This window comes from Hyla sarda, chromosome 2 (genome assembly GCF_029499605.1).
Source record: "Hyla sarda isolate aHylSar1 chromosome 2, aHylSar1.hap1, whole genome shotgun sequence".
Classification (NCBI taxonomy): domain Eukaryota; kingdom Metazoa; phylum Chordata; class Amphibia; order Anura; family Hylidae; genus Hyla; species Hyla sarda.
Window position 1 is genome coordinate 340,461,092 of NC_079190.1, and position 24,016 is coordinate 340,485,107.

General features: G+C 39.5%; 1 protein-coding gene across 10 annotated transcripts in view; it reads right to left on the reverse strand.

Moving 5' to 3' along the window:
* The window catches only part of CASK (calcium/calmodulin dependent serine protein kinase), a 349,672-nt gene that overhangs the window by 22,732 nt on the left and 302,924 nt on the right, over positions 1-24,016 (reverse strand). For 6 of the 10 annotated variants that reach the window (XM_056558155.1, XM_056558151.1, XM_056558158.1 and 3 more), the window contains 4 exons: positions 11,726-11,806; positions 11,547-11,627; positions 10,007-10,209; positions 6,367-6,450 (listed from right to left, as the gene is read on the reverse strand). In XM_056558155.1, coding sequence (XP_056414130.1) covers positions 6,367-6,450; positions 10,007-10,209; positions 11,547-11,627; positions 11,726-11,806 — 449 coding nt within the window. The remainder of the gene's footprint in view (positions 1-6,366; positions 6,451-10,006; positions 10,210-11,546; positions 11,628-11,725; positions 11,807-24,016) is intronic. The other 4 variants (XM_056558150.1, XM_056558157.1, XM_056558159.1 and 1 more) reach the window with 1 other exon arrangement.

The following is a 24,016-nucleotide window of genomic DNA, read 5'->3' on the forward strand; positions in this document are numbered from 1 at the left end:
AAGGGGTTATCCAGGAAAACCCTTTTTTTTATACATTAACTGGCTCCAGAGAGTTAAACAGATTTGTAAATTACTTCCATTTAAAAATCTTAATCCTTTCAGTACTTATGAGCTGCTGTATAATCCACAAGAAGTTATTTTCTTTTTGAATTTCCTTTCTGCCTGACCACAGTGCTCTACATTACTCTCTCCATTTTAGGAACTGTCCAGAGTAGGAGCAAATCCCCATAGCAAACCTATCCTGCTCTGGACAGTTCCTGACATGGACAGAGCTGCTGAAGTTGAGTTGTTCTTTTCTGTCTAAGTGCTCTCTGATGACACCTGTCTCGGGAACTGTCCAGAGTAGAAGTAAATCCCTATAGCAAACCTCTTCTACTCTGTACAGTTCCCGAGACAAGCAGAGATGTCAGCAGAGAGCACTGTTGCCAGATAGAAAAGAACAACTCAACTTCAGCAGCTGATAATTATTGGAAGGAGTAAGATTTTTTAATAGAAGTAATTTACAAATCTGTTTAACTTTCTGGAGCCAGTTGATATATATATATATATACACACACACACATTTATATATATATATATATATATATATATATATATATATATATATATATATTTCAATTTGCTTCCTAAATGGAAAATTAGGAAACTCAAAATAGTTCTATCAACCAGAGTTTAAATTTTTTTAAAGGACGGTGAAAAATTATAAAATCAATCTGATCAGTTGCTATGGGCAACTGCACTACTCTAAACAGGTTTTGATACATTTTCCCCTAGGTATTGAAAATGGACTCTCTGCATTCTAACTTCTCTCAGCGATTGCAGCAAGGAGAGGAGGAGTTTGTACTCAGCTACTCTCTAACACCCTGGTAAAGAAAGTGAGCGCACACTTAGGCAGCGAATTGCAAAGTGCGTATGAGGGGGTCTAATGTTACACAAAGTTTACCACAAACAAGTAAAAAATATATATTTTTTTCAAGTCAAAAGGTGTCTATAGCCTTTATATAATATTTCCCAGTCAACCATTTTTCTTTCTAATGGTAAACTATTTATAACAGATACAGAACACTAGTGATTGACCGATATCGTTTTTTTACGGCCGATAATCGATGGAGGTTAGGACCGATAGCCGATAATTTATACCGATATTCCGGTATAAGTTATCGGCTATTTATCCCCCCGCGACACCGCTGCAGATCATTGATTTAAAGCGGGTGCTTTAAATCAATGCACTGCAGTGGCTTTTGCGGTGCCATAGGCCGCCGCCACCCGATTCTCTCCCCCTGCCTGTCCGGGGGTCCTGAGACCTATCACCGCCACCGCACCCACGACCGCCCCCCCGCACCGGCATAACGCAGGACGCAGGACGCAGCAGGAGCAAGAAGTAGCGTGGGCTCCGGGAACAGGTAATTATAAAACCGGGGATGGGGGAGGCAATGGGGGCGGTGCGGTGGGGAGTGCGACGCGGTGCGGTGGATCGGGGGGGCGGTCGCGGTGCATTATCGGCAAGGTAAGTGACGATACCGATAATGCCCAAAATCGTGATTATCGGCCGATAATATCGGCCATACCGATAATCGGTCGATCCCTACAGAACACCTCATATAAGCAGTCTAGATAAGCAATACTTTAAAAGCAATGGACATGTTAAAGGAGCATCTACCAAATTCTAAACAGCTAGCATTGTTGTGTTTTGTGGTTTAAGGTCCTCTCTGGTACTTACAGGTAATTTTCTGCACCATCTTGGAAGCTTAGCAAAATTTGCAAGTGTGTAATTGAAAGTAAAAGACAAGTTTATGACAAAAAAATAAAATAAAAACAAAAAACAAACAATAGAAAAACAGCAGACATTGTGATGTAAAATACAGAAATATCTTAAATGTACCCATTAATGATAGTTTTACATTGCCATTACATTAATCAGATAAATGTTTATGATAATTTGGTATAAATAAAATTAATAAATCAATAGCTCAATGGATACAAATTTGCCAGGCACCCCTCTTGCTACACAAAACATTTAGTCATTAAAGGAGAACTCTAGCAAATATTAAACTTATCCCCTAGCTGATTTCGGGGGCGGTGGGGGAGTTAAGGGGGGGGCAACTGCTGGGACCCCCTCATGATCTCCAGGGCAGGCCCCCAGCTCTCTCAGACTGTAGACAGCACGCAAGCCATTCATTATTTTGGGAGCGCCGTTAATACCCTAGTGCTGTACTCAGACCTTTTCTGCACTCCCATAAAAATGAATGGAGTACCTGCCATCTGCAGCACGTGCTCCTCACAGAGCCGGGTCCCATTCTGGAGATTGTAGGGGTGGTCAAAGTGGTCAGACTCGTCTGCGATCAGCTACTTATCCCCTATCCTGTGCATAGGGGATAAGTTCATTATTGCTGGAGTTCTCCTTTAACTACTAACTAACTTTTACTAAAATATATATCCTCCATATTAGGCTCTGTTTACACTGATGTTACTTTATTTATGATGGATAGGACAGGTCTGCTTTGATTTTTAACAGATTCCACCAAGAAAATAACTAATCCTAAGGATAAGGGATAAGTGTCAGATCGCAGGGGGTCTAACCTGGAGTACTCCTTTAAGAGGGTAAAAAATAAATTTTTTAACAATATGTTTAACAAACTTTTTATTTAAACAATAGTAATTTTCTGATGTCATGCATTGTAACGGCACCAATGGCAGCACTTAAAGATTAATAGCCCACATTTCACGCACATCAGGGAACTTAAGCTGCAGGTCTGCACATATATCCCAATGCTCATTTTGATTTATGAGAGGACATAGAGCAGGGGCCTCAAACTGGTGGCCCCTGACTTGGGAGTTTTAGTTGCCTGACATACGCAGAACATAGGTAGTGAATGGTCGCTGTAGATGTAGGCACATTCTCATGCACTTTGGGACCTAGAGGTAAAGTTTACCGATATGCACAAAGTGCTGGTGGTGACTGACCGTTGCAGATGCAGGTGCAGTAGCCCTATGATTAGGAATGTTATGTATAAGTGTACAGAGACATGCGCCTTAGCTCGCTGGTGATATCATTACAGGGGAGTGGCATGACGTGGGGGAAGAGACCTTGGTAAATAGCTTGTGAGTGTTCATTGGCTATATGAATTTATGCTTTATTGGCTATTAGAGATGAGCGAACTTCCAGTAATTCGATTCGTCACGAACTTCTCGGCTCGGCAGTTGCTGACTTTAGCCTGCATAAATGAATTCAGCTTTCAGGTGCTCCGGTGGGCTGGAGACTCTCCTAGGACTGTATCCACCTTTTCCAGCCCACCGGAGCACCTGAAAAAGCTGAACTCATTTATGCAGCCTAAAGTCAGCAAACGCTGAGCCGAGAAGTTCGTGACAAATCAAATTACTGGAAGTTCGTTCATCTCTATTGGCTATTTGAAGAGAAAGAGTGTGATTGGGGGATGAAAAGAGCTGACGATTAACATGTCATCAGTCTTGCCTGTGATGTCCTTGAAAATGCCATGTTTAGTTGTCAAACATGTAAAAGAAGGCAGTTAGCAATTCCAAGCAGTGTCTAGAGCACTTAAGTTCATTCTGAAATTCTTACTCCCGTTAAGTAGGGGGCATTGAGACAAGTAGGCTGAGCATGGACCGCAGCCACATCCTGCAGTTGTTCTAACAACCCATTTGTCATATTATTGGTATATGGTCGCAGAAATATTTAGTCCTTTGTAACAAGTCTTCTCTTAGTAAGTCTTATTGGGCAATACCGTAATTGATAAAATAGCACAATCACTATTTAAGAATATAAAACTTTAATAAAACTGACTCATGAGTGTGAAAATAATTTATTGTCCTATATATAAACCTTAATAGAATAGCCGATAACTGTATTTTTTTGTTTTAGTCTTTCTGCAGACTGATACAAGATCAGCGCTCCATAGTGTAAGCGTATCACTAAGATTTGTAAACAAACAGTGTGCAGTTGTGTTTACCAATGATGGTTGTGTTCCCCATGCACAAGATAGAAAAGGCCTATATTAAATTCCCCCCCAAGTGTGGCAGAATTTTAATGACACTGGATGGATGATTACACAGAGGTTAAAGTGGAACTTAAATGAGGATGCCTGAAATAATGGTTATCAAACACCACAGAGTGTGTTGCATCTTTGCCAGTATTAGGTTGGACCCATTTCTGCCTTGAGAACTGCATTCTTTGTGGCATACTTTTAACAAGGTGATTGAAACATTCCCTAGAGATTTTGGTCTATATGGATACGATGGCAATATTCAGTTGCTCAGACTTGTTGGGTGCACATCCATGATGTGACTCTCCTGTTCCACCACAACCCACAGGTTCTTTAAAACAGATATATGTTCCTAGGGAAAATCTTCATATACAGTAGACCCCACCAATTGAGCTATAACATTAAAACTGGGGAAAGTATGCTAAAATATCACTTTCAATAATGCCCTTTAAATATCAGAGATGACCCCATTTTCAAAAAGATGCCACTACTAGGCAAATAAAACAGATGCCACTGGGAGGTAGAATCTCAAATTATTCAGGCACTTATGTAAACGATAGTGGGAGGTATAATAACAGTGATTCTATTTGGGGGAAAAATTGTGAACCCCAGTTCCTATCCTACTATCCCTTGAGGGGAGACGCTGTCAAACATCACTGCTAAGAAGATTATCCCAACTTATTATATCCGGGTTTCCAGCTTCTTCAGGCTATTTGCAGATGTCAGTGTTATTTGAAAAAGCCGAAAGTGATCGAAGCAGGAAGATTTTTCAATACGTAACTCATTGACTTTCATGGGAGTTAAGCAAATATAGTGGCCCCTCGAGCTTCGCTGTTTAAGTAACTACTAGTGTTACGTAAATAGAGTAGCCCGCAGGGCTATGCCATTTGCACAACTCCTAAGTCAATGGTAGTTACGCAAATTGTGTAACTTCTCTGGTTCAATTTTTCCAACCACTTCTGGCTAATGCAAACCGGCCAAAGAAGCCAGAAAACCCAGATATAACTAGGGGGAACACCACCATTAAGCAAAGGGGTACATACTCGCCACAAGCAGTGCCATATGAGCATATGTAATCATTACCCAACACTGCCATGCATTGTAATGGCATCAATGGCAGCACTTTTAGAATGAAGTTGAGTTGTTTCTTATCCCTAATGACTGCTTTACCGCTCTCATATTCTGTCTGTCATACTTTATGGGGGAGATTAATCACAACCAGCGCAGAGGAACCATGGAGCAGTTGCCTATAGAAACCAATGAGATTGCTTCTTCTATTTTTCAGATGCTTTTTCCGATGCAATCTGATGGTTGCTATGGGCAACTGGTTAACTTTTCCCCTGCAAAGATTTTGATAAATCTCCTTATATCTCCCCAAACCCTCCTACTCTTTATTTCCATGTTTCTCTATCAATACCTTTTCTGTAAGCTCTATATGATCCATATGCCTCCTTCTCAATAGGGCACTAATGCCACTCTGTGCCTTCTATTCTCTGTACCATATTTCTCCTGCTCCCTTTACATACCTTTAATGCCACTATATATTTTACATCCCTCATATCCACTATACTCCCATCTTTAAACATCTATTTATTTTTCGTAAGCCCTATATGTCCAATATCCCTCCTTATCAGTCCAATGCTCAGCTGTCAACTCATGCTTAATTCCTCTATACTCCTATATTTCTCATGTATGCCCTGTGTGTCATATGCCCCTCTCCTACTTGCCCTCTCTGTATGTCCCATATAACATTCCAGAATGTGCAGGAATCAGGAAGCCATTGTGAAAAGGAAAAATGAAAAACAATGCCATGATAAACGGAAGCTGCATTAATTCTTTCTATTACACACTGATGCTTCAGGCCCCTAAGACCACACTTAATGTAGTCATAAGAGGAAAGACCCCAGGGAACACCACTCTTGCTCTTACCACGTAGATACAACTGCCAATAAAAATCTGTAAACTAACTGGTTGCACGTTGCTTGGCAACTGCAGAATGCCAACAGGTTGACAAGGCCTCCCATGGCTACATGCCTATTAGGATGTGCCAAAGGTAGTAATGCTTTGTTATACTAAACATACCAAAACATTATAGTAACATCTAATTTTGTGAATTTTAAGAGGGAATAAATATAATGATATATTAAAGATTGTTATTAAAAATGTTCACTTTAAAATACAACATAATAATATTCATAATATCCTATGATATACAGCATGCTATGTCTATCTACTGGTAGATGTATTTAGTGTTTTCTCTTACAAAAGAGGATTTTACACAAATTATTTTTCAAAATTTATCAGGATAATTTACATTACTTGAAGCCAAATTAGTCAGAACAGGGTCATAGTAAATTAAACTTACCTCACTGATGCTTGGGGTAATAGTAGGTGCAGCTATGAAGACCACAAAAGGAGCAAATTCGGCTGTTCTCAAGACTTTTAGAGCCTACGAATATAAAGTAGTAGTAAAGACATGCAGACTAAATTGGGAGCAAAAATAATACTCAAATATCAATAAAAAAGCATACAAAAATTACCTTTTACATTTATACATCAGCCTCGTGCTAAAAATTAAATTATACCCCATCATTCTGCACTTAATACCCCTTAATGACAATGTGAAAACAGAATTTTAGAATTTTTTTGCAAACTTATTTGAAAGGAAAAACTAACATTTCATAAGGAAATAAGTATTCAGATCCTTTGATATGACTCTTAAAAATAAACTTAGTGCCTGTGGTAAATTCAGTTGATTGGACAAGATTTGTTCCTATAAGCACAGTTTCCACCATAATTCTTAAATGGAAGACGAAGAGGTGAGCGAAGTTACAGTGATTTGATTTGTCACGAACCTCGTGCCTGGCATTTGCTGACCTTAGCCTGCATAAATTAGTTCAGCTTTCAGGTGCTCCGGTGGGCTGGATACTCTCTCCTAGGACTGTATCCACCTTTTCCAGTCCACCGGAGCACCTGAAAGCTGAACTAATTTATACAGGCTAAAGTCAGCAATTGCCGAGCCGAGAAGTTTGTGACGAATCGAATCACTGTAACTCCGCTCATGTCTAGGAAGATGTTTAGATCATACAGGATTTGCTGCAGATATCAATATATTCAAATAACTGAACACTGCATCAAATCTGCAGCAGATCCTGTACATGTGAACGATAGATTATGCTTACCAACATTGGTGTACAGTATTTAACTGTTTGACACAAAGTAAGGGGCTTGGGAAATATGCTGGTCAACCTGAGCGCAATACTTATAATGATTTTTTTTTTTCTCAATAAAACTGATGCTATAATGCTGATAAACCTGCCAAAAACTTCCATGATTTAACAACCTAAAAATTGCCAGCAAACTGCATGCACATTAGAAGAAGAGAGAAAAGGAGTATCACAATTCAGATATACAGAACCTTAGTGTATGGGACAGGATAAGGAGCATACTAAATCTTCTCCAGAACCTATTGCACAGGGACTGGTGCTTGAGGTTAAGAGCTTCCCTTTATATTACAAGCAAGTCACATAACTGCTTGATCAAGCATATGCACTGCAAGCAGCACCATAATATAAAGCATGTTACTCCCTGCTGGCATGATCCTGGAGGAGAATGTCGGCTGATTCTCCTGAGAGGAACGCTGTCATTTGTTTTATGTGCCATGCAGACAGTTCTGTACAGTTTGTACATGGCCCTATGTAAAAAATTTAACTGCCCCCAAAATCTAACAACTCATTGTGCATCTCAACTGGATTCAAGTAGGGACTTTATTTTGATCTTAAGCTATTCTGAGGCGAACTAAAAAAAAAAATGGTTCGAGACATCTCTTTCTAAATGTGGAAAATGGCATACATGGACATATAACTGGTAAAAATATTTAAACACATAAAAATTCTTGCCAAAACATGGCCTGGCAGTGGTCGTGTGATGAAATATGACCAAATTAAAACACCTTTTACAGAGACTCACAAATACATATGACTTATGAATTTGTGAGTATCTGTAAAAGGTTCGATAGAGTCCCAAAGCTTTAGAAATTACTAACTCTTACTGACATATGGCAATTATTTTGTTTATTTTGTTTGGATCGTGCATGAGGTCTTGCTATTTGAGATCTTTTGGCCTACTCCACCTTGTTGGAAAGGGTTCATTTAAGTGGTCTGCAATCTGGGTGTGGCAAGTGAATCTGAACTTTGCTTTCCAAACAAAGTGATTAACCACAGTAAATTCATGATTTAACAAGGTGGGCAATTACTTTTATATAGGACAATAAAGGATCAGATGGATTTTTTTCTTATAATAAATGAAAACTGCATTTTGAGTTTACTTATCTTAACGTAATATTAACATTTGTTTACTGATCTGAAACATTTAGGTGTTTACACCGTGCAAATACCGTATTTATCGGCGTATAACACGCACTTTTTAGGCTAAAGTCTGTGTGCGTGTTATACGCCGATACCCCGCCAGGAAAGGCAGGGGGAGAGAGGCCGTCGCTGCCCGCTTCTCTCCCCCTGCCTTTCCTGGGGTCTAGAGCGCTGCTGTCGGCCCTTTTCACCCCCTGGTTATCGGCGCCGCTGCCCGTTCTGTCCCCCTGACGGGTCCGCGCTGCTCCGCTGCTCCAGGCCTCCGTCGTTGCTATGCGCTGCAACGACGGAGGCTTGGAGCAGCGGAGCAGCGCGGACCCGACTCAGGTAATTATGCCACCGGGGATGGGGGGAGGCAACGGGGCAGCTGCACCGGCAATGGGTGCCGCTGCCCCTTCTCTCCCCCTGGCTGTCGGCGCCGCTTCTCTCCCCCTGGCTATTGGCGCCGGCACCGATAGTCAGGGGGACAGAACGGGCAGCGGCGCCGATAACCAGGGGGTGAAAAGGGCCGACAGCAGTGCTCTAGACCCCAGGAAAGGCAGGGGGAGAGAAGCGGGCAGCGACGGCCTCTCTCCCCCTGCCTTTCCTGGGGGTATATCGGGGTATACACGCGCACACACGCACCCTCATTTTATCATGGATATTTGGGTAAAATTTTTTTTACCAAAATATCCTTAGTAAAATGAGGGTGCGTGTTATAGGCCGGTGCGTGGTATACCCCGATAAATACGGTACTTTCACAGCACTGTACGTAGTATAACTACACTTTATTAGCACTGTTTCCTTGTAGCACTGGGGTACTAGGTTCAAATCCCACCAAGGACAACAAAATCTGCAACTAATTTGTATGTTCTTCGTGTTTGTGTGGTTTTTCTCCTGGTTCTCGGGTTTCCTCCAACACTGATAACATACTGGTAGGTGAATAAAGATTGTGAGCCACAATGGGGACAGGGACCAATTTAAGTGTACAGCGCTATGGAATCTGTGTGCGCTATATAATATAAAAAAATATTACAGATTGTTTTTGTTGTACAGAAAAGTAGTGCACGCATAACTTTTCATTACGATAAAAAAAAAAGGGGGAGGCAATGGTACAGGGACAAAATATAGCCAAAAGTGACATACTTTTGACTACTTTGGCAATGATTGAAGTCTATGGATATACCACAGAATACGTTTAGGTAGGTGTAAGAATATCTCCTGACAAACTGCTGTGGTCATATCTCCTGTCAAATTGCTGTGGTATAGATGTGAACCAGCATTAGGTAGTCATCTGTGTCTACTTAGTGATTGACAGATCTCTGTATATGCACACTTCTACACCGATAGTAGTCAATCGCTGAGTAGGTCCACCCACTTAGTCCAGACTGATCAGAGATTTACATTAACAAATGACACTATCTTAGAACTTATTACAATAAAACTATACCACAACTATATCAATCTGCTCAGCTTGTCTTGCTCTTTAAATGATCCCTGCAGATTGGACTGTGTAATTCATATTTGTGGTAACACTGTAGACAGATCTAGGTTGGTTTCCTGTCTGCAGGTTTTCAGACTACAGAAAAGTTGCCATAAATGGACAAACTATTCTATATGAGACTTTCACAAATGTTCACATGAATAAAATGTAATTACCTGAGGTTCTACATCAAGTATTGCAATAAGTCCCTGTTCATGAATCTTTCGTATTGTTTCCAGTTTTGTCCCATACATTGCATCCTCATGGCTGCCATATTCCAGATATTCATTGTTGGAGATATCCTGCATCATTTGGTCGTGGGATACAAAGAAGTAATTTTTTCCATTTTCTTCATCTTTCTTTGGAGGTCTGGTTGTATCTGAAAAGTTAAACACAAAGGACTGTTAAAAGCATTTCTTAATAGTTCACTCACAATAACCCAGGGCACAAAGGCCTGAGGCACTAGATCCTCTTATAATACCCTCCCTTAAAACGTAATTCTTATTGTGCGTACTAAAAAGTATATATATATATATATATATATATATATATATATATATATATAAATATTTAACTATTAGTGACAAAGAAAAAAGTTAAAAGACTTGGCTGTTCCTTACACCCTGTCCCATTTATCATTTGTTTTGGAAAATCATTCATTTTTCAGGAGAGAGACCACATAGGAGTCTGCAATACACCTTGTGTATTGGTTTGTATAGAAACAGTAACTTAAAACCAATTATATTGCCCCCCCTCAACAGGTTTTGGTGGCTTAAAATCGTCGTCAGGAGGAACATGAGGCAAATGGCCTCCAAAATGGCCCCTGGGTAGTAATTATAGTCTATCAATTGGCTGTCAGTCATAATTGTCCAGTGTCGGGTACTCTGGCATACACAGGTAACTGTACCGTAGTACTCTGAAGTGCCGCTCATGTTCCCAACATTAAGGGTGACTATGAGAATATTGCCTGACTATAATTTATTAATGATTATTTGTAATCATACATCTAAATTAATAATTATAACAATGTGAAGAAACGGTGTTGTAATATTGTGAGATAAATAAAATGAATGTGATCAAGAAAAGAAAATTGAATAAGTATATGTAGAAAAGATTATTACCAATACACCATAGTGAGTGAACGAGTATAAAAATATATTATATAGATAAGAATGAATGCAAGAATGTGTTATAAAAATAAGAATAAGAGTGTGAAATAATATCTGAAATCAAACTAATATAGACCTATTGATTATTAGAAAATAATAGATATCAAAGGAGCCTAATTTCCTAATATGTCCAGATATACATAAAGGTCCTGATTTACTATTCTGAACCAGACCTGTTTTTGTTGAGTTGTGTGGCACAAATTGGGTCTGCACCAAAATTTTTGGCGCAATGTACCAAAATAAACCCATAAAGCAGAAAAACCTGAATGTGGGCATAGTCAACTGAAAAAAAGTAGTTGACTCAAAAAGTGTTTTTATAAGTGTTTTATTTATTTTTGAAATCTGCAAGCAGTTAAATGATACGGCACATTACAGCTGAAGTATTCTAGCAATCACACAGGAAAAAAAAATAAAAAGAAACATACTGACCATGCATATACCATGCATGATCAGAATGTTTTTTTTTTTTTTTTTACTGTGAGATTGCTAGAATACTTCAACTGTAATGTGCATTATCACTTTACAAATTATTAACAAGTAAACTTACGTGGGATAGGGTAAGCAAATCTGTCAGGATGTTTAGTAATTAATGTATTCTTTATGTGTCGTCTGCCAACACCATGTGCACCTATTGAGAGTGAAAAGAGAAAAAATATATACATTTATCTCTATACAAATATATCTATCTATCTTTATACTATATAAACACACACTGAAATAACTTACCTAGGAGGACTAGTGTTTTTCTTTTGAAGGCTGGTAGCTTCACTACCTCTTCGTAAGTTACCAGATCTAGTTGGTCAAAGACTAAGGGTAAAAAAAAAATAAAAAAAAAAGAGAACCATTAACCATTTGTGAACAGTCAGAATACTATAGTCAACTTCTTTAAAAGGACCAATTTCATACTTCTTCAGTCCTCCATTACAGTTCTGATGGGGAATTACAGTTTTATACTTTCTCCTGCCTGCACAGAAGTTTATATGTCGCTCGTAGCTCTTTTGGCATTTAGTCAACATAAAATTGGACTTCAGAAGGAAAGCTAAACTTTTTAAACATGTCAGTAGTTCCAAGCAGAGAATCTTCCTGTGAACCTGCCCAGAACTCAAACATATACAAATTTTTATTTTGTGTGGCCTATCCCTATGCCTGTGCACTTTTTGTAACTACAACCACATATAAAAAGTATGCTTTTTTTTTTTTTTTTTTTTTATAAAATAACATTATAACATGAAAACTAAGCTATTGGACCTAGTCTCAAGCTTTAACAAAGTGCAGTCACAATCATCCCTGAAACACTTATCAGCTTGGGGCTTTGGGATAAAATAGTTTCTTTTTTCTTTTTATTAAACAAAGAAATAAAACTTTCTCCCCTTAATATGCACCATTTTTCAACTCACAATGCAGCCATCAAAGAAAACGGTAGATGTATTCATTCTGGAAGCCATTTCTACGTCTAAAAGACATGCTCAACTCCTAAATGTTTTCTTATACATTCTATAGAACACATGTTTCTATGTATTTCCAGCAGAAATGTACATACAATATAAAGGGGCCCGTTTCTGGTCATAACTACGGCAACAAGAATGTCAGCATCCACTGTTAACATTGCTAGCTACATTTAGGAGGAGGACTGTACAGAATAAAAGGAAGGTCACTTTCATCTTAACAGCTAAACAGCTTTATTTAAAAGAAAAAATTAAAACCCCCATTCATAGGATAGCATGGTTCATTGTAATGGAAACTTAAATGTTAAATAACTAATGTATGAAGCAAGCAGATAACATTTTTACATGCCTTTTCACGGTGTGTAAGGTTTTAATTTTTTCACATGCAATGATTCTTGCAAAAAATATCATGCTATTGGCAGAATGTTTACTTGTAGAACAGTGAATTTCTGTATTTAAAACGAACTTTAGAAAATGAATCTCACTTTGGTACTGAATAACAAAGTATTTAAAACTTTAATAAAAGGAGTTTACTTGCTTTAATTTACATAACACTGTTCTACAATAAAATTACTATATACAGTGTTTTACAAAACAAACTACAGAGGAAAAGGTGAATATGAAAGTTCAACACTTTGCAATAATATATTTCACTCAGCTGTTTAACACTCAACAGATTTGATATCATTCATATAGGTCACGTTACATTCTGTAATTATTCAGCTGGTCACACCCATATTATGCATTTAAAATAAAAAGATGCCCTTGTCACATTAATAGAAAGCTATGGTGGTAAATTGTATTTGGTGCGTGAAGTTTCTAAAGTAGAGCACTACTACGTAGCCACTTTAAATGGGTAATGGTCATTAGAAAAAAAACAAAAACCTTTTCACATGTTACCCTCATGTAAAAGTTTTGATTGCATTGGGGCTCACCCATAAGACCTACTGCGATTGCTAGAGATGCGAGCGCGCTTGACTCCCGGCAGGCAGATCCAACCTTTTTTTCTGTACAAGTCTGCATAAACTTACACAGAGAAAAAGTGAGGTTTGATTAAAAGCCAGGGAGTGAGCCATGCACTACTGCTCGTTTCCCTGGATTATAACTAGTTATTGCAGCTGGTCTCAGGAGTAAGACCCAATGTGATCAAAACCTTTGACATGTATGAGCAACCAAAAAGTTCTCTGTAATGACAGTTAACCCTTAAAGTGAATGTGTCCCCTAGATTTATATTTCTGATTCAGGTACTAGCAGACACACAGGGCTACATGTCCCCAGCCCTGTGTGTGCAGCAGGGTTTGGAGGCTGGTCCCAGCGCATAAATGTCAGTCACTAGAGGGAGCTCTCCTCTTCTAGTGACTGTCCAGCTTCCAAACCTTACAGTACATACAGGGCTGCGGCTGGGTAGCCCTGTGTGTTTGCAAAAAGCAGAATTAGCTATGGATTTCCTGCAAGCATGAAATATGCTGTGGATGCGGTATCTGTGACCCTACCCCTAACGACACATTCACACATACAGGATCTACTGCAAATATCAATGTAACTAAATGATTACATCAAATCTGTCACAGATCCTGTACATGTGATTGTACTCTAGAATGTACCCTGTACCCCTGAAACATGTTCTTTTTTTATCTGTTTCTACTTTCTGATTGCAATGTACATTTTTTGTGTATTATTAAGTGGGCAGCCATGTTGCCTAAGCTGTTTTTAACAGCATTTAGTGATTTGCTTTATACCAGGCCCCATGGATTTATCAAAACCTGCCCAGAGGAAAAGTTGCTGAGTTACCCATAGCAACCAGATGACTTCTTTCATTTTTCAAAAATGAAAGAGGCAATCTGCTAGGTTGCTATAGGCAACTCAGCAATTTTTTCTCTGGACAGGTTTTGATAAATCTCCTCCACAGACTTTAGCAGTTCAACTATTCGAATGACATCTGCACTTGTCTTCTGTAACTACTGGTGTTGCCTTTCACTGTAATGTTGTACTGATTACTTCCCAGCATCCTCCTCCTCCTCATCACAAATAGAACTGGAAGTGTCAGCTTAATTTCAGGCCTCATATTAAAATGAGAATAAACCCAAGCAAAACAATCTTTAAAAAATAATGTTTAACATGAAAAAATTTGTTTAAACAAATAGGTCAATTTCTGATTACATTTTCTCTTTAAACCCCTTAACGACCAGACCAATAAGGTCTGTATGTCATTTAATGAACAAGTTTTTTTCCTTTTTTCATCACTGTATTCAAATAGTCATAACTTTTTTTTTCATCAAAGTAGCCATATGAACCAGTTAACATTAGTTCAACTTAAATGGGTACTCCGGTGCTTAGACATCTTATCCCCTATCCAAAGGATAGGGGATAAGATGCCTGATCGCGGGAGTCCCGCAGCTGGGGATGCCCGCGATCATGCACGCGGCACCCCGTTAGTAATCAGTCACCGAAGCACATCACCCGCCGCCGGCTCTGCGGTCAACTGTAATCAGACCCGGAGCAAACACGCTCCGGGGACTGATTACTAACGGGGTGCCACGTGCATGATCGCGGGCGTCCCCAGCTGCGGGACTCCCGCGATCAGGCATCTTATCCCCTATGCTTTGGATAGGGGATAAGATGTCTAAGCACCGGAGTACCCCTTTAACCATGCTGCTACATGCTCATGTAACTATTTTTTATGATTAATATTTTTTTCTTAAATCCAGCTGTATGTCCATAAGGGGCTATGCCAAACCTCACCCAAGGCATCCTCTACCCTGCTGCTTGTTATTTTGAGGTCTCCCCCTCCTAACTCATGTGAGTAACGTCACAGGGCAAGGAAAAGGATGTCTCGGTAAGATTTGACACCGCTTCTTACCTACATTCAGATGGACTTAAGCCAATATATTAGTAGGTATTGGCATTTTATATGAAGTCATTTATAATACCTTCAAACACATACACGCTCAAATGACTTAGTGCAGGAGTCAAACTGTTTCCCAACAGCTCCTGCCTGATGTATAACAGAGTGAATGCGTTTTGTTGTGTTACCTTTTACTCTGGGTCCAGATTCTGTATGTTTGTCATCCACAGCAATTTCCATTACTATACAAGTGTATGCTAATTTTAAAAGGAACGTTTAAACGACCTATTGTTTAAATATATGTTTTCATTCTGGCCAACAGGTGTAAAACTAAGCTGAGACTTCCTGTTCTGTACAGATCATTTACCAGTATTCCGTTCTTAACAGCACAGTAGAAGGTGACATCACTATATAGCTCCACCACCATTCACAATGGAGATCATGTTTCAGTATTTGCCTCTAATCAGGAAACAAAATCTAGGGGACATATTGCCTTAAAAATGGCAACCACATGAGCAAGAAAACAACTGCATGATGATTAGAGCTTGACATGAATTTTTACACTCATCCTGTAGTGGGTATTCTGCAGATTTTCACCATGGATTTTACCCTTTGCACTGCATAGGGTTAAAATCAGTGGCCAACCTAAAACCAACAACAAAGTAACATGAAGATTTTGTTTTGGATTCACAACAAAATGAGATTTGAAAAAGATCTGCCGTGGATCAAGCCTAAACATTCTACAGTATATTGAAACAATCAACTGCCTATTTAACCCCTTAAGGACTCAGCCCATTTTGGCCTTAAGGACTCAGACAATGTAATTTTTAAGTTTTCATTTTTTCCTCCACGCCTTCTAAAAATCATAACTCTTTTATATTTTCATCCACAGACTAGTATGAGGGCTTATTTTTTGCGCGACCAGTTGTCCTTTGTAATGACATCACTCATTATATCATAAAATGTATGACGCAACCAAAAAACACTATTTTTGTGGGGAAATTAAAACGAAAAACGCAATTTTGCTAATTTTGGAAGGTTTTGTTTTCACGCCGTACAATTTATGGTAAAAATGACATGTGTTCTTTATTCTGAGGGTCAATACGATTAAAATGATACCCATTATTATATACTTTTATATTATTGTTGCGCTTAAAAAAAATCACAAACTTTTTAACCAAATTAGTACGTTTATAATCCCTTTATTTTGATGACCTCTAACTTTTTTATATTTCCGTATAAGCGGCGGTATGGGGGCTCATTTTTTGCGACATGATCTGTACTTTTTTTTGATACCACATTTGCATATAAAAAACTTTTAATACATTTTTTTATAATTTTTTTTGTTAATAAAATGTATTAAAAAAGTAGGAATTTTGGACAATTTTTATTTTTTTTCGTTCACGCCGTTCACCGTACGGGATCATTAACATTTTATTTTATAGACCAAACCAAATAGGTCTATAAAAAAAGTTTTTTACGCTTTTTGGGGGTAAAATAGGAAAAACGGACGTTTTACTTTTTTATTGGGGGAGGGGATTTTTCACTTTTTTTTACTTTTACTTTTACATTTTTTAACATTTTTTTTTACACTTGAATAGTCCCCATAGGGGACTATTCATAGCAATACCATGATTGCTAATACTGACCTGTTCTATGTATAGGACATAGAACAGATCAGTATTATCGGTCATCTCCTGCTCTGGTCTGCTCGATCACAGACCAGAGCAGGAGACGCCGGGAGCCGGACGGAGGAAGGAGAGGGGACCTCCATCCGGCGTTCTGAATGATCGGATCCCCGCAGCAGCGCTGCGGGCGATCCGATCGTTCATTTAAATCGCGAACTGCCGCAGATGCCGGGATCTGTATTGATCCCGGCACCTGAGGGGTTAATGGCGGATGCCCGCGAGATCGCGGGCGTCGGCCATTGCCGGCGGGTCCCTGGCTGCGATCAGCAGCCGGGATCAGCCGCGCATGACACGGGCATCGCTCCGATGCCCGCGGTTATGCACAGGACGTAAATGTACGTCCTGGTGCGTTAAGTACCACTTCACCAGGACGTACATTTACGTCCTGCGTCCTTAAGGGGTTAAAGGACGGCTGTAGTAGTCATGCTTACAGACCTCCACTAGGTGTAAAGTTTGCTGAGATCTGACAGTAATATCTTATTGTCAAGACTAGATTTGAGAAAAACCAGACAGTAAGTAATCCCTAACTAAGCACAGTGCTGCAAATCTACCCATGTGTCACCTGCACCAAATTATAAAACAGTAACTGACATATTTGTCAGTGTCACTGCACCTTTTTGCTAATGCTTAATCTATCAGATGTGAAGAGACACTAATTCACACGTGCGGGTGCATCTGTATATTGCAAAGGAGGCCAGTTAATGACGATCCATGCACAAGACCTCCTAGGCATTATCATGTTGCCTCTGCAAATGTACCACCTATTGGGGGATATTTATCAAAGTTGTCTATGTCCCGCATCAATATAGACCAAACTACAGAGGGTTAGTCTGGTCTATTGTGCACCTAATTTATCAAATGGCACAGCTCTTGATAAATTCTGTGCACAGACTGCATGATCTATGCTTTAGTCTATATTTAAACCTGCTCCAACATGGTCTGACATTTCGGCGTACTTTCAGCCTATGCGACTTGTCGCTGAAAAGTCGCTTTTGATAAATTCAGCACCAATGCATTTCAGTCTAAAATAGACTTGCATGCATCATGTTCTAAAAATCGCAGAAAAGCAAAAGTCGCAGAAAAGTCACACATATTTAGACTGCGACTTTCTGTGCGACAAATTTAGACAAGAAAAAACAGTCTAAATCCTTTGATAAATCTCCCCCATTGTGTGCATCTCTCCACACCAAGTATATGTCCAATTCCACGTTTAAATAGTATAGATGCAACTCAGCAAGTCCCACCTCACTGTGGGTATACTGACCAGCATTATTCAGCACTATGATGATCTGAGTAAAAACCACAGTCAAACTAAAACTCTTGGATGTGTTAGGCTGGTTTCACATCACGTTTTTTCCATACTGTTTTCAATCCGTTTTTCTAAAGAAAACCATATGGCAAAAAAAAACGGATGGAACAGTATGGAAAAAAGTAAACCGTATGCGTTTTTAAACAGTATACTGTTTTTAAAAGTGCATACAGTTCTGTCAGTTTTTATAGAAAAAAACCCCATATGTTTTTGAAAATGTTGTACATTTTTAATGGGAGGGGTCTTGGGTGGGGACTTTAGGATTCAAATGCACATGTGCAAAGTAAAAACGTATACGTTTTTCCCGTATGGAACCGTATACATGTGCGTTTCCCATTGACGTCCATGTTAAAAAAAACGTATGCGGTTGCAGTACGGTTTTTGAACCAGAGTCAAAACTGTGGTTGACCACGATTTTGTCTCCGGTTTAAAAACCGTACTGCAACCGCAGTACCTGGTATTTCTTTTTTCTTGGATATTTTTTTTTCTTGGATATAAATTTTATAAGCCATGATAGGTTATAGTTTCAACTGAGTATAAGGAAGCACTCTGCTCCTTGCTGGGCCATTCGATGCAGTATTATATTAGGGGGCTTAATGTGTGACAGTATTTGGAACCAGTTTATATGGTGAGAATCCACATCTGAGCAGCAAACCCTGTAGAGACTAGTGGTGGCTGAATTGGTAATCATGGTGGTTTGGAATGGATGAAAAAGAAATAGAATGAGAATGACTTCAATGACAGAAGACATGACCAGTGGGTTACTGAATGGCACTGTTTATTCTGTCCCTCACATTCTGTCCGTCACTTGTAAAGTCTACAGCGAGATAATGCATGGCACCTTACTAGTTTATGAAAACAACTCCTTTCAGCATATCTTTGGCATTGTTTAAATCATACAAATAAAGGTAGTTTCACATGGTAAAATCTTCTATAACATGCTTTACTGTAAGTGGCTATTGTTTTCCTTGATTAAAGGGGTACTCTCAAGAACTATACCCATAGCCCATCCTTTCCCTCCCTCACCAACCTATGTATTTGTCTAAATAACATTCTTTAGCTATATACAGCAGTTTCCCTGTAAATGCAGGGAGAGAGAGAAAAACTTCATTCTCAGATGCACTTTGTCTCCTCAGTGAGACCTAGCCCCCTCCCTTCAAGGCAACACCACGTGATTTCTGTCTGGTCTAGAGCTCTGACTGTACAGCCACATCTCCCCTCCCCCTCCCCTCCCTGTGTGAGGAGCTTGTGAGACTTGAGAGAAGAGCAGTGAACATTATCAGTCACAGCTCAGCACATAACCTGCTATTTTCCTGTGTAGATCTAATCAATGACTGCTGCCATAGCATGATTTATTGCTGTAGGAAGGATAGTCTGAAAGAAAAGACCTGTACAATGTGTGTGTGCAGTGTGAACATGCAGATAGTGAAAGCAATTTGCTGGCAGCCATTACACAGAGCTGAACTGACTTCTGGGAGTTGTAGTCTGTGCTGATAACAAGGAAAAACAATATTAAGGGAGACATCAGGGGCCAAATGAGCTGCCAAAACCACATGGATAACTACAGAGGACACAGAACAGGTATTGTGGTGGCTTTGGGGCATTTTTGTTTTTCTTAACTTCCCTGGAGTACCCCTTTAAGGTAAAAATAAATGTCAGCACTACACAATAGTATGTGTATCCTGTATGTGAAACAAGGAACCAATAGTAACTAATATATAGGGCAATATAATAAATCATTCACTTTTCTACATTTTTATAAGTTCTAATAATAAACCATGGCTGCATTTTTATGCCACATGTAAATACAGTCTGATTAAAAGTAATACAGTCTTTAAACACATTTTCTGTGTACTACTGCAGTTTTCAAATACTGCAAATAATTGTTTCTTACTTCTAATGGTTAATGCATCACAAAGACAAATGTAATGTCTGTGTAATGAATGTCTGTGTAATGAATGCCCTGAACAGTTAGCAGGGCATGAAATTCAGAACATGCTGGGATTGGAAAAACTAAGCAGTGTTATTGCTCCAAATATTACATGTACAACTTGTTCTACATGTCATGTAAAGAAGTCTTCCAAAGCAGAGAAAATATTTCACAGTACTCACCAAGTCATTGCAGACTTTATCAGCACTTCATAGATCTAATTTTCATTGCATGTCCTTCCCAGCATTTGTACCTGCTATGAAGCAAGATTACAGACCACAATGACTTCTGAAATGGGAAGTACTGTAAAATACAGAACTTTCTCAGCTTCTTAATGTCTTTGGACGTCTACTGTTGACATGGATCCCCATCAGTTATTCAGCAGTGTACTACCACTGCCTCTGCATTTTTATTAAAAAGGTTTGTACTAACATTATAAAGGTGCAATAGCAATGCCATCAAAGAGGTATTTCAGCTATAGAAAATAAGCATATTCAGTGGGTAAACACTGTAATGCCAATGTGTTGCTGCCATTTTAAATTAACTAAATTGCTAAAAGATTTACTGTAGATCAGTCCAGTAACATGCAATGAAAATGTGCTAGGCCCTATTCAGTTGACTTATTAAAGCTCCTCAGAGATATGCAGCTTTATGGCTGGTTGACTGCTCACTGCTCAAGCCTTAGGTCAACCACACAACTCCTGAAAAACATTGGTAAGATCCAATCTATTTTACGATCTCGTGTCTCACAAGAAAAGCAAAGACAGCCATTAACTAGATTTTACCCCTTAGTGACCAATACTTTCCCATCTAGAGAGCCATATGAAGGTTTGTTTTTTGTGGGACCAAGTTTATTATCAATGCTGTTAGCAGTTATCAGGCAATATGGCTGACCCGTAATCATATACAGATAAATAGATAATAAAGCAGAAGATTAAATGAATTAGAATAAAAAGTAGTATCTGGTAACACAGTACTTTAAAGTCTATGAATGATGTATTTAAGCTATCTTTCTGGAGTGATGGATTTAAAGGGGTATTCCAGGAAAAAACTTTTTTTTTTATATGTCAACTGGCTCCAGAAAGTTAAACAGATTTGTAAATTACTTCTATAAAAAAAATCTTAATCCTTTCAGTACTTATGAGCTTCTGAAGTTGAGTTGTTCTTTTCTGTCTAAGTGCTCTCTGATGACACGTGTCTCGGGAACCGCCCAGTTTAGAAGCAAATCCACATAGCAAACCTCTTCTAAACTGGGCGGTTCCTGAGACACGTGTAATTTACAAATCTGTTTAACTTTCTGGAGCCAGTTGGTATATAAAAAATTTTTTTTTCCTGGATAACCCCTTTAACCTCCCTGGCGGTATGATTCTTTCTGGAAATTTGTACCAAAAGAGGTACAATTTTTTGCACTGAATCTCACATCTCCCCCCCGCCCATTTCACATATCCCCCATCACATTCCCCCTCCCTTGTCACATTCCCCCTCTCCCTTGTCACATCCCCCCGTCACATTCTCCCCCCTCCTTGTCACATTCTCCCCCCTCCTTGTCACATTCTCCCCCCTCCTTGTCACATTCCCCAACTTGTCACATAACCCCCCTTGTCACATAACCCCCCTTGCCACATTCCCCCCCCTTCATGTTACATTCCCCTCCCCCTGTCAAATCCCCCCTTTGTCACATCCCCCCCCCCTTCATGTCACATTCCCCCCCCCCTTGTCACATTCCCCCCCCCCCCCCCTTCATGTCACATCCCCCCCCTTCTCACCTTGTTCTGCAGCAGAATACACTAGGTTTGCCGGGCAGATTTCAAACCTAGTGTATTTGCTGCAGAACAAGTCCTTTCCCCTTCAGCCAATCACAGGCTTTACACCACTGCGGCCTGTGATTGGCTGAAAAGTGAAAGGACCTGTAAGATGAATAGAGCAGGGACCAGAGCGCACGGAGGGGAACGACATCTTCAGGGACCAGGACTAGGTGAGCAACGGGAGCCGACCAGAGCAGATAATCGCATGTTTTCCCGGGGGCCGCATCGCTATATCGCATAGTTTTTGCGATATATCGTGCAGCCCGGCCAGGGAACTCTGTAATTCTACCCCGAGCGTGACTCGGGGTTACCGATCCTGGCAGGGAAAATTAACCCCGAGTCACGCTCGGGAATACCGCTCAGGAGGTTAAGCTTTTAATCTTTTTCTTTACCTGTCTATCCACATCCATCTTAACAAATATGAGTCTGGTATCAGATTACTGTATTAAAAAAAAAGGTTCCAAAATACATAACTTACTATTATAGGGTTCTCATGAATTGCACTGGCTTCAGCATGCTTTTTGCTTGAAATACCCCTGACAGTAAGTTGTGTAGTTGTTTTACTGTTAGTGTAGTGTTGTCTCGGCAACTCTCTGGCTCCTCCCACCATCCTAAGCTGTTACAAGTTGCAATTAAATAGGACCATAAAGGCAGGTAACCAAATCCAAACCATGGCTTCATTATTGGATTTTTGTTACCATTTTGCCATTTGCTTTTCTGTATCTGGTTGGTTTCTGCCCATTTCTGTGCTGTGCTTGGGTTCACCTATAGTCAGGAAACACATACAGATGTGGACAATATTGATGATACCCTTCCGTTAAAGAAAGAAAAACGCACATTGCTTCCTGAAATGACTTGAAACTGACAAAAGTCATAGTGAATAGAAATTTACTGAAAAATAACTGATGAGCCACAATTCAAAAGAAATGTCTGAATTTCAACAGAATCCTATTTAAAAAAAATAAATGAAACTGGCCTGGACAAAAATAATAGCCTCTGAACTTAAAGTATACCTGTTGTCAACAAAAACTTTTTATATAATACCATTGTATGCATATTTGTAATATACATTTGTTAACTTTTTTTTATATTTTTGTCCCTACAGCTATTGCCTGTGTGTTTTTATGAGGAGTCCAAATACAGGAAGTGAGGGTGGAGAAGCGGGGGCTCTGTGCACTGAGAACAAGCAGGACTCTGCTCTGTGACATGCTATGGGCTCACACAAGGATGATTGACAAACCAGGAGCCTGCACAGAGCCCTGCTTGTCCTGTCCTCACTTCCTGTATTTGGACTCCTCATGGAGACACACAGGCAATAGCTGCAGGGACAGCATTTTTTTCACCTGAAAACACACACATTTTTAACCAATGTATATTATAAATATACATATGTTATTATCTACATTACATAAGTTTTTGTTGACGACAGGTACACTTCGATATTTTGCTGCACAATATTTTGATCAAGCGATTTCTTTAACTCAGTAAAACTTCTGTACTTGTCTACAGGTATCTATAAATTAGTTCATCCCTGCTGAATATCCAACTGTGTAGTAGGCTCAGTAAACAGGCGGAAATTTTGAAGACTGGCACTGGTATCCAGTAGTGTAATACAGGCCTTACAGTTAACACCCCCCCATCTCCTCTGGAGATGGGGCTGAAACAGAAGGGAGGCAAGACAAGTTTTGGAGGCATTAAGTCAGCTTATACGTATGTTCGGCAACTGCAGCGATGTGGAGATAATGGTATGGGGGCTAGGCTTCTACTGCAGCGTAGACATTTGGCGGTGCTCAGGCTATGAAGAGTAGGGATCGACCGATATAGATTTTTTAGGGCCAATACCGATAATCTGTGACCTTTCAGGCCAATAGCCGATAACTTATACCGATATTCCGGTATAAGTTATCAGCTATTTCCCCCCGGCCGCTCGCCATTTCTTGTCTTCAAGCTACTTTATTATCCGAAAAGATACTCACATAACATACGGGGGAGAGG